This window comes from Pagrus pagrus (genome assembly GCF_965226575.1).
Source record: "Pagrus pagrus genome assembly, chromosome: 7".
Lineage (NCBI taxonomy): Eukaryota > Metazoa > Chordata > Actinopteri > Spariformes > Sparidae > Pagrus > Pagrus pagrus.
The window spans coordinates 8,002,882-8,020,400 of NC_140191.1; the positions used below are offsets into that span (position 1 = coordinate 8,002,882).

The 17,519-nt window shown below is 41.9% G+C and overlaps 2 protein-coding genes across 2 annotated transcripts; both read right to left on the reverse strand.

Moving 5' to 3' along the window:
- Positions 1-152: 152 nt before the first annotated feature.
- Positions 153-4,530, reverse strand: lim2.5 (lens intrinsic membrane protein 2.5). The gene is made up of 5 exons (XM_084356436.1): positions 4,446-4,530; positions 2,928-3,140; positions 1,022-1,171; positions 681-815; positions 153-310 (listed from the first exon to the last, which is right to left on the reverse strand). The coding sequence occupies exons 2-5, from the start codon at positions 3,103-3,105 to the stop codon at positions 249-251; spliced, it is 525 nt and encodes a 174-aa protein (XP_084212562.1). The 5' UTR covers positions 3,106-3,140; positions 4,446-4,530; the 3' UTR covers positions 153-248.
- A 6,434-nt stretch (positions 4,531-10,964) lies between these two features.
- vsig10l (V-set and immunoglobulin domain containing 10 like) lies at positions 10,965-16,515 on the reverse strand. Its single transcript, XM_084356578.1, has 12 exons — positions 16,190-16,515; positions 15,661-15,990; positions 14,901-15,170; positions 14,531-14,797; positions 13,570-13,812; positions 13,053-13,331; positions 12,637-12,729; positions 12,069-12,293; positions 11,695-11,814; positions 11,577-11,617; positions 11,352-11,441; positions 10,965-11,265 (listed from the first exon to the last, which is right to left on the reverse strand). Exons 1-12 carry the CDS (start codon positions 16,260-16,262, stop codon positions 11,191-11,193), a joined length of 2,106 nt encoding a protein of 701 aa, XP_084212704.1. The 5' UTR covers positions 16,263-16,515; the 3' UTR covers positions 10,965-11,190.
- Positions 16,516-17,519: the final 1,004 nt, after the last annotated feature.

Genomic DNA, 17,519 nt, shown 5'->3' on the forward strand with positions numbered 1-17,519 from the left:
AACAGTGTCTCACATGTAGATGTTGCTAACCGCTGTGTAACAAAACATCATGTTAAGGGTAATCTATTCTCTTCATATGGACTGAGCTGCTTTCCATCCCAAGCCATTGTGGGTAATTTTATGACAAAACCACACGACAAGTTTGGTGCATATGCAAATTCCAGATTTTATTATTTTATGGCAAATTCTCTATTTTTGTACAGGAAGTGATATCCTTTACACCCATGTGACATCATTTCCTGTTTATTTTAACGTGGGCCAGCCACTCTTCTGCACTCATGCATTCTGTAGGCACACATGTAGAATATACCTGCAAGACAAAACACAGGTCGGCTGTAAAGTAGTGTTTAACAACCAGAAAGAGGAAATGGAAATACATATTTCTTGCATTATCTGATGTATACAATCTCACAGATGTGTGTTTAATAAAAAAAATAGTGAACATTTTCATTAATACAAAGCTGATGAGACTGTACCAACTCACAATAAACAGTTGTAAATAAAATCATGGGAACATGAAAGTATTACTGCGTTGTATTGGTGATTTTTTTCAAGAAATAACAGAGCTGTTGTACGAAATAGATTGCTATCTGTTTTCCTCGGTTTGCAATAATTGTGTAACTTTGTTTACTGTCAGCAAGACAGAGTAATCACATTGCACCCCTTATATTTGAACAAACCTGCAAAGAAGGTCATGAGCAGTGCCACCCAGCCTAGTATGTAGGACCAAGAGAAGCGCCAGTCACCAAAGCGCTTGCCCAGGAAGTTCACTGTCACCCCGGTGTAAATGGCCATTGCAAGCAGAACAAAGAGAGCTGGCATGGTGGGCAGAGAGTGACACATGTTAAAATGAATATCCGTAATAAAATAAATAATAATAATAATAAATGTGGTCACAGTGAGAAAGTTTCTACGACAGGCCTGGTGAACTTTGTCTGAGGACATAATATGCAAATTGACTAAATGGCGATAGTCGTTCAGATGAATGTGTCACCATGTGGCTGCCGTACTCCTGACTTACTTGAAACAAAGAACATGATCCCAGCAGCAAAGGAGCGGTTGAACCTCTCAAAAGCCGAGAAGTGGGCAAAGGAGAGGATTCCTGCGATGATGCCAGCAAAGCATGACATTGCAGAGAGGATCATGAAAGCACGAGTGGCATTCCAGTAAGCTGAGGAGGAGCGAAACATGGGAGAGAACATACTGTAAAGATATGTGCAGGAAGATCGACAACCACATAATAAGAACAGTTTTGGACCAAAATGTAATTTTCCTAATATTTCTACTGACTCCTTGAGTATGTACTGAAACATTTTAATCAAAGCTTTTCCTTGAACTGGACTCACACAGCAGCCATCTTTAACACTGCTATTTACAGGCAGACAGTCTTAAAAACAGTGAACGTATACATACATAAAGTGAAATTTACATTAAACTGAGTAGGAAGGGTTAGGGTTATTTCCACATAGACAGGCTGTCATAACTAGTGGGGTTACAAATGTTTGTTGTATATATTTGGTATTCTGTGTCTGTGGCCAAATTTAATCACTCTGACTCCTACACAACAGGAAATGATCAAGGAGGAAGTTGAGACAGTTCAAATACAACTTACAGGCCAGTACAATGATCATTGGAAAAACTCAGAGACAGACCTTCAGATTCAAGACTTTCAATCTTAAATCACAGTGTTTTATCACTATTTGAGATCCAGTGTGTAGGATTTAAGGGGATCTATTGATAGAAATTAAATATAATTTGTTTTCCATAGTGTATAATCACCTGAAACCAAGAATTATTGTCTTTTTGTTGCCTTAGAATGAACCCTTTTATAACAACAGAGAGCAGGCCCTCGTCTACGGAGTCCGCCATCTTACCACCGTGTTCCTACAGTAGCTCAGAGTGAACAAACCGAACACTGGCTCTAGAGCTGTCCTTCATGTTTATAGGTTCTCCACTCTTACTTTAATTGGTGTACGTTTGGATTGAGATTAGATTGCTGTATTTTCATTGTTAGGAACTATGAAGGGCAGCGTTGGACTGTCAGCTAGTCAGTCCAGAGATATTGTAAGTCAAGACTTATGACTTTGCTGATCCTCTGACTTTTCCTCCAGCGTCAACATGCGGTTGCACGTTTGGTTTGGAGTTTGAACTATTATAAGCGTTGCCATAACATTTGGTTCAGACATTCATGTCCCTATTAGGATGAAATGTAATAGATTGGTGATCCTCTGGCTTTTGATCTAGTGCCATCATTATCTTAACATTTCAACCAGCCCCTGCTATACTATGTGTTTAATGGTAATTGACAGATTTTAGCATGCTAATATACTTTACTCAAATGGTGAACATCCCTCTGCTAAACATCAGCATGGCATGGTCACTGTGAGCATGTTAGCATCCTGACATTAGCGTTAAGCTCAAAGCACTGCTGTGTTTAGTCTTGTTTAAGGGGCTTTTTACATCTATTAATCACTTTCTTTCAACGTGACGTGACAAAATGAATCCTTCAACGTCTCTCTCAGTTGCCTATACAAGCCTGTGGACGATTTGTTTAATGCTGCTGGACTGTTGATTTCTTTGTGAAGGATTTTACAAGAAAGTCCAGAGGATGTGGATTTATGCACATTCTCCAGTGCCTCGACTCAGTGCCTCTGTCTGCTCTGCTAACAGAGAGCAACAGTAGCTAAGTTCCCAGGGCCCCTTTAAGTGACATTGAATTGTTTTTTTTTTTCCAGGATTGTTGCTGTTGTTTTAGTCTGCCTGTATGCACTTCTCATACTAAATTCTTGTTATTGTACCTCAAAGGTAAAAACAGTCATTACAATCGCAGGCGTATTCAGATAAGTAGACCTAACCTCTGGTGCATTGTACCTCAGGAACACCCAACAGAAACTTTTAAGAGCCCATGAAAATATTTCCCCACTTACCAATGCTGTCAGTCTGCATGTAGCACTTGCCAGACATGCAGTACCTCCACAGGCCCTGATGGGCAAAGCTGCCAGACAGACGGTACTGCATCCAGTAGTCTGTGGCTGTGGAGACCACCAACAGGATGTTCCCCACGATGGCACAAAATAGGCCCCCTCCCATGAAGCTGTACATCATGAGTGACACTATAACAGTGGTTAAGGCTTTACGCACTGTGCAAAAAGAGAAGAAGACAGGAGTCAGTGGTGCAAGTCAACTTGTAGTGAGGATTTTTTTTTTTATTGTTGATTTAGTTGCAAATGGATTAAGGAGACAGGAACGGCCTGAAGGAGAGGATGCAGAAGCAGGAAAAATCACTGCATGTCATGTCAGTCTGCTTTGCCACAGGTGAAAATGGGAGCTACTCTTTGAGCTACAGTTAGGACAACATGATTTAAGTATCTGATGAAGGAAAGACATCAATTTACACTTCCTGTTTGGATTAACCCAGCAGGCCTGAGGGCTTAAACCAACAATCTAACTCACAGTTCACCTCCTGAAAACAGTGTTGAATTTATACCGCTACACTTCCTCAAAAACAGAGGTGGCTCCTTCCAGAGGTGGCTCCTTTTTCCATTTGCAGTCACTCATTTAAGGGTGATGCTTAAGACACATAAGGGTTTTAGATGCATGTGAGTCTGAATGCATTTCAGTGCGTCTTGACGACACAGCTACCTGAAACCACACAGCAGAACTCATCATGACAGCTGTTGGCCTGCAGAGTGATCATACCAACCACAACACAACCAGCTTGTAGCAACATCTCTGTTTGAACAAGTTTTTTTTTTTTCTGCCGTTACACAAGCATGTCAACTTCCTAGTTGAAATAACATCACCACAGTCAACTTAAAAATAGAGCTGTAACAGAGGTCATAGCTGATACAAGGCCTTAAATTAAATATTGAACAATGAGAACAGTGACAGTAGCTTTAAGAAAAGCAAATGGGATCATTTTTTTGTGAATTGGTCCAACTTGTCAAAGATGATGGCTCCATGTAGCTGCACAGACGTAATTAGCCATAATCTGCTTTTTTTTAAAGTATGGGGACAACAAACTGATATGAACTAGCCAACCTAATCAGCACACAAAGCAGAACATGTCAAACATGCACAGTCTTAAGCGGAGGGTCTGGACACCATAGATTTATATGTGCAAATGAAAGGAAACAGGCAAAACCTGGATCTCAAGTTTGGCACGAAATCTCAAGAAATGTATTAATTGTGTTAAAATTGGAATTGGAAAATTCTGGAAAAAAAAAGACAAACGTAACACACATTTATACAAGATTGCATCCTAATAATGTGAGCTAAAATCCTGCAAGTTACTACCACATGTTAAAGGCCCTCTCAGCCCACCTGTGAGACATGCACTCATTGGTTAGCATGCCATGATATTCACCCTACATTATTATTTTTAATCGAAACTTTTAGCATCCTGATGCCTTCAGCGATTAACAAAAGACCCGACATCATCTTACCTGAATTCCTTGGGATAAATCAACCCTCTTAAGTATCGGCCTTTCCTCAGGGAAAGAGTGAGAGAGAGTGCAAGCCAGGAGTGAGCGAAACGTCAAAGAGGAAGCCCTAGGCTGAATTCCAAAAAGTTATCCCCTCCACTTTTCTGTCGATGGAGGCAAAATCCTTTAAAACAATCGGCACAGAACAAATGCACTTGAGCTGGTGGGCCACACGCCACGTGACTCTTTCACACTGAACTACATGGGAGTATTTTGGGGGGTCAGGGGAGAAGGGAGGGGGGGATGGATGGCGTTGGGGGATGGGGGCAGGGTCTGGGATATGAGGCCGCGGCACCACAGTCCTTGTCTGTTGTTCTATTAGGTATTCTGGAACTGTGGATGTGCAGAGGCTTGCAGTACTGCTGTGGTCAATGGAACATGCTGAAGCGCACACTTTCTTTCAGTGTGGCTGGGGTGTGGTCATGGGGACACATACACGCTTAGAGCAGACACATGACCAAAGAGCTGCTTAGTAAAATTAGACACCGCGCGCAGAGTGTTATACATGTTCGCCCTGAATATGTAATGACGTTATGGAAACATTGCACTAACAGTAAAAGCCTGCCCAATAGCGCACAAGGAACTAAACATTTTTACACCTATGAAGTATTTACAGTATTAGTGTAGACACTGCGAGCTACTGGGCATGCATCTACTCGATTAACATGGCTATTCAGAACATGTCTGAATGGATGAGGAATTGAGGGAAAATCAAGTAATATAAAAGTAGGATTACATCTCAGATTGTCCGTGTTACTATTCAGGGAACTCACATAGCCACAAGCGTTTGGTTTGAAGTGACAAACCAAACGCACCTGTTGGTGGTGTGAAACATTCAGAATAGAAATAGGATGAAATATATATAAATCCAACTGAAATAAACTTTTTTCTCTGGTTCAGCCAAGGTGTGTTAATGCGTAGTGGGAAAAGTACTTGCTTCTGAGTCGACACATGACTCCCATGCTTATACCTAAGTCGTATCGTATCAGCGTGATCTTTCAGGTTGATTTTAACCTTGAGTGAGCTGTGTTGTTCAGGTGACGGCCTCACTCACCACCAGACATGATGTTTTACAGCATAGTCACTGGATATCTGAGACTGAGACCATGCTGTAAAAATAAAAAATATATATTTTCTTTACATGGTGTGACCTTAAAGGATAAATTCACCCAACAATGAAAATGTAATCACTTCACCCTCATGCCGATGGAAAGTCGGGTGAGGTTTCGTAGTCCACAAAACATTTGTGGAACATTCTCACAACTGAAGTAGACGGGGACCCCCGAAAAACTCATAAAATGGCTTCATAAAGCCCCAAGATTCAAAACTGATTTGGAAGGATGTTATTTTGACCCTCAACTTGCAGCTGCGCCTACACACCCACTTTAAACACTTTTAGCAGAGCAGCAGGAGTGAAGATATGGACTTTATTACAGATGTAAATAATGTCTTTTACATCAATTTGGGATCTCTGTGATCCCGGAGACTTGGTTTATGTCGGAAAATGGCAATTTTGCCACATTCTCCTAAACATCTGAAGCAGATGGGGACTGAACAAAATTAATAAAATGGCTCAGTACCACATTTCCGGCATAATCAAAGTCTCCTGAAGCCACAAGATCCCAAACTGATTTGAAAATCCGCAGCTTACACCCCTTTTAAAAGCAGAATCTTCACTGTAGCTGCTAAGCTAAAAGCGTTAGCGTGCACCCTGCTCTGGTCGGTGCATGAGCTCAACCAAACATCAGTGGGTGTCGAAAGCATCTTTTCTAATCAATTAAGGATCTCATGTCATCTTGTATTAGGTCAGACGAGCTCTATGGAGCTACTTTTGTTTGTTTTTTTATATTTAAAAAAAAAGGCCCCATTTACTTCAGTTGTTTAGAAGAATGCTGTTTTGCTGTGAAGCTCCAGAAATGTTTTGTTGACTATGAAACTTCACCCAACTTTCCATCGGCGTGGGTGTGAGTAGATGGTGACGGAACTTTTATTCTTGGGTGACCTTATCCTTTAAACGATCTCCTTCAGCAACTAGTAGAAAGTGCAACAGCCTTGAGAGCACTGCAGAATGGGGGTTTCTCTTAGCATGGTGCAAGTCCGTTGCTATATTTATTGGATATGTCAGTGTACAAAGTGTCTGAGCGATCGCCTTCCTTTACTGTTGTACCTTGAGCTGCACATGCAACGGCATTTTTTGGTGCATGTTAGCACTATTTACAAAGGACTGGGAGACTCTGACGATGCAGCTGCAGGAGTTCTTCATGCTGAACATATGATCTATTACACAAACAGATAAGAGACATGTTCTAGGACAGCCCTGCAGTCGGCCATGACCCCTCTAGGAGAGGCTGTTGAAGCAGAGGTGGACTTTTCTAACCTATACATACAATGGAGTTAATTTGAGTTCCAGCCACTTCCATCTAGTCAGAGGTAAAGATACCCCAAGATGAAAACTAACCAAGCAAAAACCTCTGTCATTCCCATAGAAATAACTCAATTAAGAGTTAGAGTGCTTGAATTGTAGTAGTCTGAGGAAACAAATATGGACTGGCACTATGGACATGCACTCTAAATGTCTGCCTGGACTTTGGGGATATTGATGACGGCTGCTACAGATTTTATGAGACTACTGTTGTTCTTGTCTGTCTGATGTTTTTTTTAAATGCGTCTGTTTGTTCTGTGTTGTACTGACATCAAAGTTATTCTGAGTCTAATACAATGCAGCCAAAGTGTGAAACCACACAGCCGACCTGCAAACCATCTGACCTACATGACAGACAGAGCTGTACTCTTGACTTAAACACTAATGGACGCTGAATTCACAAGTGAATAACTATTATTTGGGCCTGTCTTTAAATGTAGAAACAGGAGATGAGAATTACATACAACCTTATAATCTCATTTTGGGAGTTTTAACACTTTTAACTGTTGGCCCTGCCCTGGGCGTTTCCTTAAATGTGTTCTCGGAGGGTGAACATGATGATTTTTTGTTTATGCACTCTGTTTAACAACTGTGAGAGGTCCACCCTTCATACTGGGTCAGAGGAAGTAGCTGGCAGGCGGTTTACAATCAGTGGACAACTGATGGAAACAACATGCTTCCGCGAAACTGAGCCACTGTCTTCTCCAGAGGGATGTGGAGAGGACAGACTTCTGAGGGGATCTGAAGTGAAAGAAAAAAGACTCTGACCCTGCATTTTCAGGACATAACAAAAGTGCAAGTGTGGCAACATGCACCCAAGGCAATGTCACACTTATATAATAAGCCTAGGTGCTTCCTCATTTCATCGTAACAAGTGCACTTCCTCAAAACGTCGGTTGAACAGCAGCAGCTGATCAGAATCCAAAAAGGAAACCTTTTTTCCCCTTCATTTTTTCCTTTCTTAAAAGTAATGTAGACCAACCTGTGACAGCATCAGAAAACAGTATTGTCTGCACGGTTAATCCAGGTTTAACTGCTGCATTATCAGCCAAACTAGTCAGTTACAGCAGGTTTTTCCAGTCCTGTGTTGTTAATTTCTGAAAGTGGGACTGCCCGGCATTTGGGTCAGCCTTTACAATGATGATGACTTACACTTTATAAAACCTTGCGACCTCTTTCAGAATCAGAATCAGAAATCAGAATCGATTTTATTGCCAAGTCAGTTTTCACACAGGAGGAGTTTGCTGTGGTCTGGTGCAGAACAACAAACAATACTGAAAATAATTGAAAGATATCATGAAGATATAAATATAAATGGAGATGAAAAATAGAAAAATATAGAATAGACAATAACAAAAATATAAACATAGAGAAAACAGTAGAACAATGTACTAGTATGACTGTTATTTTAAAGGTTTTCCATGTAATTGTCGTGTTGTGCTGATATTAATATCAGTTTAAGGCGATTAAAGAGAAATAAAACAGATTCAGACATTGACAGCATTGTCAAGTCTCATTGAGATCAATGTTATCTAAATGTAATGAAGTTTTTCTGATTCTATTGTTCTGAGACGCTGTTCAAACTCTTGATGTAATGGGTGGTCTTTAGCACTGCACCACAGCACCACCTGCTGCACAAATATAAAGAAGAACATCAGCTCTGTGCTCCAATACTCATATTAACAGAATATTTAGGATGCCAGAAACAGATTTAATATGTCCCAGTACGAAGTATGTGAAATGCAGTATGCCGAAAATACCAGGATCACTTGCTACATCTGGTCGCATGTTGTTGTATGGGAGCCAGCATGCTTTCCTGGCTTTTCTGACCCACGATCCTCTGCGCAGTGGAAGATGTGTCACATATGTCAGGACGTGCCACACAAATGTAAACGAAGCTGAGGGAGCACAAACTTTTGACAGCTCACTGACCGATGACAGACCATTGAAGTGTAAGTACTAGGTTCTTTGTTCTCCAAACTTTTGTGCTGATGCTGCGAAAGAATAAAGGAGCAAGAGGGTCAAAGTTCAAGGCCCAGTGTCATGAGGTGGTGTGCCCCTATTGTATACCTACTGCATGCAACAGCATGTACTTACTGCAGTACGAAAGGTAAGAAGAAAAAGTGTGCGATTTGGAACGCACCCCAGGTCACAGCTACTTGAGTGTGTGTTTCCTCACAACAAAAGGAGACGACTATCTGTGTCATCATCAGGGTAATTCATGAACTGTAAAGCTGAGTAACAGTTCACACCGAGCACTGTTTCCTGGGTGTTCCCCTCAAAATGTGACCTGACCTTGAAGCCTACCACAAGATTAGATAACAAACGTTAATGTTGAGAGGAGGCATCACCAACCTGTTCCTCTATTAGGCTGTTCAACATAACTTTAAGGCCCTGAGCCCTCAGACAGAGCTGACTTCACCTTGTAAGTGTTTGAGTGAGAGAGGCTGCGAGAGGAATGGGCCAGCACTTTTTATAATAAAAACAAAAACACAAATAGAAACATATTCAGTCAGAGTGAGTTACTGTAAGTGGAGGATAAGTTCTTGGAGAAAATGTCAGATGTAAGTAAATTAGAACATTTCTGCTTGTGGTTAAAAACGTGGCATATAGTACGAAAGCATCTGAATTATCATTGTGTTTTCAGGGGTTACCCACATTGTTTTATGTAACAACACTATGAACTTTGGCAAAGTCTTAATGATTTGACAGTGGGACATCCCTAAACCCTCGCTGACCTACCGGGAACATGCCTCAAAGTCTGTAAGTCTGTGAGTGTGGACATGGGGATTGTACGGAAGCCCTGAGGGGCAAAAAGGAAATTTTCTTTTTTTCTGGTGATCCATTTTCTAAGTTGTTATGACTTGAGAACTGGTGAAAGAAAAAAGCTTTTGCCAGGATAAACTTTCTAAGTTCCTTAATTTTTTTTCATCGTGTGAAAACACAAGAAATAAAATGTTCACTTGATTTCATGCATGAAAAAGAATCTCCTGCAAAAACAACTCAAGTTCTCAAGTCATAAAAACAGGAGTTAAAACAGTTCAGATCAGACTTGGATCACTAGGGGAAAAAAATCTCACTTGTCCCTCAGGGCCTCCGTAGAATTGGGCCCAGCTCTGCACCTCCCAGCTGAGACAGTGGATGGAGCTGCGGTACAGGTTGATCTCAGGGGTAAACCTAACAGCAGCTCCCTCCGTAGACTCCTGACTGACTTGTTTCTCCTGTTTAAAATACTTATGCACAGAAAAAGTAAAAGTAATGGATCATCTAGGTATGTATGCTTGAGAAAAGAATTTCCAAAAGGAATTTAACAGGATTTCAAGCACTTATTTAAAAGGAGAGAATTTGCTTTTATGCCCTAAGATTGCTGTACTCTGCAGGCTGATAGCTGGGACACTACCTGCAGAAAGAAAATCTAAATGTGTGATCACCAAGTCTTTGTTGTGCTGTTCTGTCTTGTTAGAGGGGACATTGCCAGCAGTTCAGCTCTACCTCTTAATGCCTCTTCTAGCTTTGGACTGTGTTTGTGTGCTGCTGTAGATAAAAAAAATATAGCGTGAAGAAGCTTGAAATACAGATACCAAAGAGCGCTGTGCATATTTGGATGGGTTATAGAACAAGAGGGGATCCAACGAGACCCTGTCAAGTCAGATACCCGGCTCTGCAGAGTAACTCTCCACTTGTCACCACATCGCTGGAAACAGGAGAAGCTGATCAAAGTGCACGCAAATGGAAGAGAATGAAGGGAAATAATGCGGAGACACAGTATGAAGATTATGAACAGCACTTGTCCACGGAGGAAAGAAAACAGATATGACATCCTGCTTTATCTCGTTATGCACCCACACATGGCCAGGACTGAACCCACATTCAGCAGCAGAGCACTGCAGTAAAGTACTTTATGTTGAAGCACAGCAAAGCTTCAAAATAGTGTGCATTATGATTCAATAAAATACTGAATGACCAAGAAAAACCTTACAAGCTATTGTTTACAGTTGTGTCTTACTGGAAATATTATGAAATTGTGAAGTTATAATTAATAAGAAGCCAAATAAATATACAGATTTATATTTATATTTGATTTATTATGATAAAATACTTACAAAATATGAGTTTTAAATTACAGATTATACAGAAAAGTGCTATAAATATCCTTTGCCCACTGAAACAAATGTATGACAAGCTTATTTCATTTAAAATAATGATTAAAATGTAGAAAAAAATCTCATACATTAGAATAAAACAACATGCTGTACAAAAGTTAAACACACATCACAACAGAGTTCAGACGGTTGTAGCAACTCTGACAGGTGCTGGAGGGACAAAGCTGGGCAGAGCCACTGATCTGTCCGATGGAGTCTGAAAGAAAAACAAGCCCGTTCATTTCGTGTAAATCGACAGAAGCATCGATCTTCCGCTTGAATGTGTTTGATTTGAAAGGCTACCTGCTGCAATCTGTTGTAATCAGGGAGCGACTTCAGCCCTCCCGTCAGCAGGTTATGAGGAGGGATTGTATCTGGTTGGATTGTGATTGCCTGTGAGGGACAAGGAAGAAGCTCAAACAACAAGATGCAGGATTCATTGTGCATACCATCTGATGCATGGTATGTATTTTACACTCACAAGCCGACAATCAACTATAATTATAAAACCAGTGACGAGTTTCTAACCTTCTCGACGGCTCTGGACACTGGATATCTTGTCTGCCGACCTACAACACACAGAAAAACAGAATTTGAAGACAATGTGTCACCGTGATTAAATATTTGGTGCCGAAACTTGACTTACTTTTGTTCTTGTGGCAGTAGACACAGAGGTAGATGAAGCCTGCCAGCAGGAGCAGGAAGAGAAGGCTGCAGGGGATACCAGCCGCGATGCCCGCTATGGCAGGTCCACTCAGCCCCTCACCTGTTATCACCAGGAAGAGCAGTGATTTTACAGCGAACTTAGATTACTGAACGCATAATCTGAGGCTATGTTCAGACAGCAGGCAAATCAGATTTGTCTCTTAAATGTGTCAGCACTGTTATTTTCAAATGATCAGATCTGATATTTGGTTCCAGACATCAGCAACACATCTGGAAGGGTTGGTACACGAGTTCCCGAGTGGACGTCATAGATTTGGGCTGGTAGTCTGAACATAGCCTAACACTTTGCCATACCTGGACCAAGCCTGCGGATCTCAGACGGGTCTCCTTCAGTCATAAGAGCTTTGGGGATGACCCGAAACCTGTACGTCGATTTGGGATCGAGGTTGACGATGTCCACACTCCTGGCAGAGCCTGGATGTTGCTGGATGGTCCGAAACTTGCTCGAGCCGCTTCTAGTTTGGGTGCCATTACTATTGTCGGTCAGGAGGTCTGGTCCTTTCATCTGGATGTCAAACCCTTTGCAAAATGTCAAGATTTCTCTGATCAACGTTCAAATCTCATTAAAACTGACAGAATAATAGACATAACAAGAAGCTGACATTTGCTTCTCACAGTACTTTTGTGCTTAAAATGTTTTATCCCAAAACACAGCGCTGCTCAGCTCAGTTTTCACACACTGCATATTTACACCCCTATCTTCCATGTTGACTTTTCAACACGGTGTCGGCTTTCTTTCCAAGGACTTCTGCTGAGCCGTACAGATTCAACAACAAGGAAGACGAGTTCCCGGTGATGTTTAAAATATATTATTGTGAAAAATGAATCAACCCGGAGCTTCCCGGGGTTAATACTGTGTTACCTGTAACAACAGAGGTAGGCGGGACCTCCCAGGTCAACCTGACGATGGTTCCTTCTTGGTTAGGTAACACACTGAAATCTGAGATTGACGGTCCTGGAAAGAGAGGGATTGTGAGCAAAGGGGGAGATCAAGAGGGGGCAGGTGGAGATGGAGGGGGGTGAGGGTACACCAAGACTGGAGAGCTTTGTTTAAAGGGAAAAAGCAACCTCAGGCATTACTTAGCCCTCCGTCTGAGGGCCCATTGTTTCATTTTCCTCTGGTAATGCTAGTAGGCCTGAAAATTGGAAGCTGAGGGCAACAGTATCCTTACGGTATTTAAAAATGGCCTGTGTAGGAAATAGGACTGGAATAAACATTTTTGAAAATAAAAAAAATAAAAAAATCACTGTACAGCTCTCTCAACATCATATGTTTACCTCTTAACTGAACTTCCCTCTTTTGGCTGCCCATTGCGTTGCTGCAGACACACGTGTAGTTTTGGAGGCGGAAGTTGGTGACGTTGTAATCGAGAATCTTGAGCTGTGTGGTGTCAGTGCTGATCTGGTAAGATGTCCCGTTGGCGACAGCCCCGCTGCCTTTGGACCATGACACCACAGCCTGAGGCGTGGCCTCGCTGACACAGTGGATAGTGACTGCTATCTTGTCGTCAGCATCGACTGTGGTTTTCACAGCTGGCAGGAACTTTACTGGACTACCTGGGGAAGAGACGAGGCTCTTGTTTGGCTGATTAAGTCACTTACAGATAATACATGTACTGATATAGACATACTGGCTGACAAACACGTGTACCAGAGGACAACATATACGCCGATACCGATATGTTAATGGTGTGCCAATATCGGATGATACATCGTTCGGGCTGTACTCACTAATGCACATTATACAGAAGTGTTATTTTTTTGAACGACAGATTGCTGAGCATCTAACACTTACTTGCAGTAATATTGCACTTATTCTGTTCAAGTGGGTGGTAAGCCTGGCACGTGACAGTTTTCCCGTTGAGGCCATCTGTGGCAGTGACAGTCAGGCTGAAGTTTCCTGCTCCGCTGCTGGTGTTGCTCAGTGCCGGGAAAGAAAGCTGAGCCTCTGGGGTGCCCCCTGCCCACCGACAGTGGTACTGCAGGGTGACGTTGTTCACCGACTGCACAGAGCACATCGGGCTGCCCGACGGCCTCTCTGTCCAATGACAAAAAATCCATCTTGTTAAAGTGTATCAGTCAGTCTGCATTCATTCACATTTGTTCAATCTCAACGTCTAAGGGCTGAGCAAAGCTTTCCCAATTTTAATGGTTTTCTTTATTAGACAGGTTCATAACAAAAAGGTCTTTATAGGTATAAAGATGGTGGAAGACTGATCTATGGAAGCTGAGAACAGCCGTCAGTGTATTTAATTTATGCCATTACCTCAAGATTGTATTATCTAAAGATAACAAAGAGTGTTTTCTCTTCATAACTGCATAATTTATCTTATGTCGAGAAAATTAGCTTTGTTATCTCATGATAGCAAGACGAGATAATCAACCTGTTACCACGAGATCCGTTTACCAGAGATCAGGAGTACCATGTGGGCGTGCGTAGATGATGTCTCGAAGACTCCAGCAACTGATTTAAGCTCATAGAGGATTATCTCGTTATCGCGAAAGATCAGCCGTTTATATTCTCGAGATAATGGGATAAATTAACCCATCATCGTGAGAAAACAAGCTTTGTTATCTTGAGATAACCCAAGTTGAGAAGCACGACCTCGAGATAACGGCATTAGCTCGAATAAATAATTGCTCCTACTGGCATTCTCAGCTTCTGTAGTGATCCTATAGCTCCAATGCAAACATTAAAATAACTTAAAATAGATGCACAGACCAAAAACGGAAAACTTTCACAGCTTTTCACGTACCATAGACCTTCAAAATGATGCTCCTGTGGCGCTCCTCTTTAGTCTCATCATTGAGCAGGGTGCATGTATAATTGCCCCCTTGACTAGTCTGTACGTTTGTTAGATTTAGGACTCGTCCATGGGACTCAGAAAGGGTCTGACCACCAAAGGCCCACTTAGCAGTCGGGGGTGGGAATCCTTCAGCCTGGCAGGACACGCTCAGAGAGTCTCCGGACTCGTAGAACGGCTGAGCTGGACGGGCCTCAAGTTTGGGGTCATCTGGTCCATCTACAAACACGGCACAAAGAATACAGAGGAGGGTTGGTAGAAATGAGGGGACACAAACACAGACAGGGGTTTTTAGAAATACATCTAATGTTATTACTCTTACACAGCACAGCGACGTTCATGTGAGCCGTCACACTGCCGAAGGGGTTCGTCAGCGATACCGTGTACTGTCCTGCGTCTCTTCGGTTTGGCCTGAGGATCACGAGACTCTGTTTCTCCACCGTGTAGTGCGAGTTGGTATTTATCTCTGTGCCGTTGACGAACCACATCTGACGCTCGACCACTCCTTGCAGCATGCTGTAGGTCAGGGTGAACCGGTCAGCTCCTTCTTCGGCAAACTTAGCTGAGCTCAGAGTCACATTCTTGATGATTTCTGCGAAAGAAAAGGTGAAGAGGTGGTGGATATCACATGGCTGTTCTTCCAAGTGCACCAAAATGACAAGGCAGTGTTTCATTAAGATGGTTATTCTGGAGTGAATTAGAAAAAATATTAATTGTGAGAGCTTCTGGATGCCTGATAGACATATGTTTGCTTTTCTTGGCCACATTACACAGTGCAGAGGCATCCAAATATGAGCAGCCCCAGAGCCACAAGGAGATTCAGAGTGTTGTGTTGGCACAGGGCTGCCCAAAGTGGGGCCCCTGAGCTGAAGCTGGCACGCCATGAGGTTCAACTCGTTTGTTACAATGGTGTTTTTCTGTGAAGCTCCAGAATTATTTTGTGGACTACAAAAGTTCACCAGACTTCCCATCATCATTGGGCTGAGAAGATGATAACTGAATCTAGATTTTGGATGAACTTTTCCTTTAATTGCATATCTTAACCGGGTTTAAGCAAAATCAGAGCCTCGTCAGGTACTCACCAAATACTTTCAGAGTAAAAGTAGCCAAAGACTTTTCCAGTCCAGACTTTGTCATTTCAACAGTGTAGTTACTGCTGTAGCCAAGCGGCACATTTACAAACGTGAGAGATCCATTTGGTTCAATCTTCAGCACATCCTTTCTGTTTTCGGCTATGTTTGCGGGAGTGGGTGAGTTAATAATCCAGATGACGACAGATACATCTTCCATAAACCAGATAACAGATGTGTCAGGAGCACCGCTGAAGGGCACAGCCAGAGTCACATTGCTGCCAGCCACAGCATTCACCTCAGTGGGACCAGCAGCGGAAACCAGCAGCTCAGTGTGTGAACCTGTCGGTGTGGAGCCAAGGAAATACAGTTTAACAAGCAAATATTCATCTCTTTATTCTTTTAATCCTTAATGGGCCTGTGAGAAAGGAACACTTTGCAGAATATCCAAAGTGAATATCCAAAGCTTAACATGAGTGTCTGGAAAGAGGGAACAACATAAGCAACAAAACTGAAACACAGAGTTTGGTTTTAGTCTTACCTTGAAGAGCAAAGCAAAGTAGAGTGGCCAGAAAAACTGCGCTTAATCTCCTAAATTCCTCCAGCCACATCATTTTAATAAAATAGTTGGACAGCCGAGTGGCGAGAGGAGTCAGCTGATTTTAAAGGTTGACTTCAAGGCACATCAAGAAATGTTGAAGAAACGTCCTTTGCTGTCTTGGGCAGCAGTGAGTGATCCACCTGTGTATCCTCCTGTGTGTCCACCTGTGTTTCCTCCTGTTTGTCCTCCTTTGTGTGCTACAATATCCTTCTGTGTGTCCTCCTGTGTGTCCTCCTGTGTGTCCACCTGTGCGCTCCCGAGCTGAAGCTTTCAGCAGGGCGTGTGAGCAGCTCACCTGAGCACATTCAAAGCCTTGATTGTGCATGTGAGGCCACGCCCCTCGTCCACAGTACCTGCTTTTTTTCCTGTTTGGTGAAGAAGCCAATGACGTTTCAATTTATAATGTATCTCTTTCAAGTGTCTAAAGTTGATTCATTTTTAAATGTAGTTTTGTATTGTGGGGTCTCTCTGCTGGGCTTTAGGCTGGTGCCCTTACCAGAGCAGTCAACTTGACAAACAGGAATGTGAGAAAGTTTACTCGCCCTCATCGTATTAAATGACCTGCATATGTTCTCTTATGCACTCACGTGTCAGTTTATACATCCACAAACCCTTCTGAACGTGTATCTAGTAGGGCTGGGCATCATATGCTGTCGTTATCACGATATGAGACTAAATATCGCCTTAAATTTTGGAAATTGTAATATCAGGCATATGGCAGTTATTGTGTTTTCCTGGTTTTAAAGGCTGCAGTACAGTAAAGTGATGTTATTTTCTGAACTTACCAGACAGTTCAACTTGTTCTAATACTTGCCTTTACCCACTTAGTCGTTATATCAACATTACTGATGATTATTTTTCAAAAATCTCATTGTTTTATATATTTCGCAACATCTATAATGAGGCATTTGGTTAAAAACATCCTGTCCACAGTTTACATTATATAAAAGGGTTTTGAGGAGATTTTTAAAATTGTGTTATACCCTAAAAAAAAATCTATCAAAAATGAATGCCGTCTTATACAAAAGGTCTACAATGTAGCTGTCGTTCAAGTTCATTCTGAAAACTCTTATCATGAAATATGTTGTCCTGATTTTCACAATAACAATTAATTCCAACTGTTTTAATTTCAATATGTTTTAAAATATTCCCCGTCTGTTTTTATTTCACTGGCATTTTCTCCTGTGGTTGTTTCATTAAGTAAATGAAACAAACTGGCAGGTGGTTGTTGCTTTCACCTGAATGAGCAGACAGATAAGAAGATTAAAGA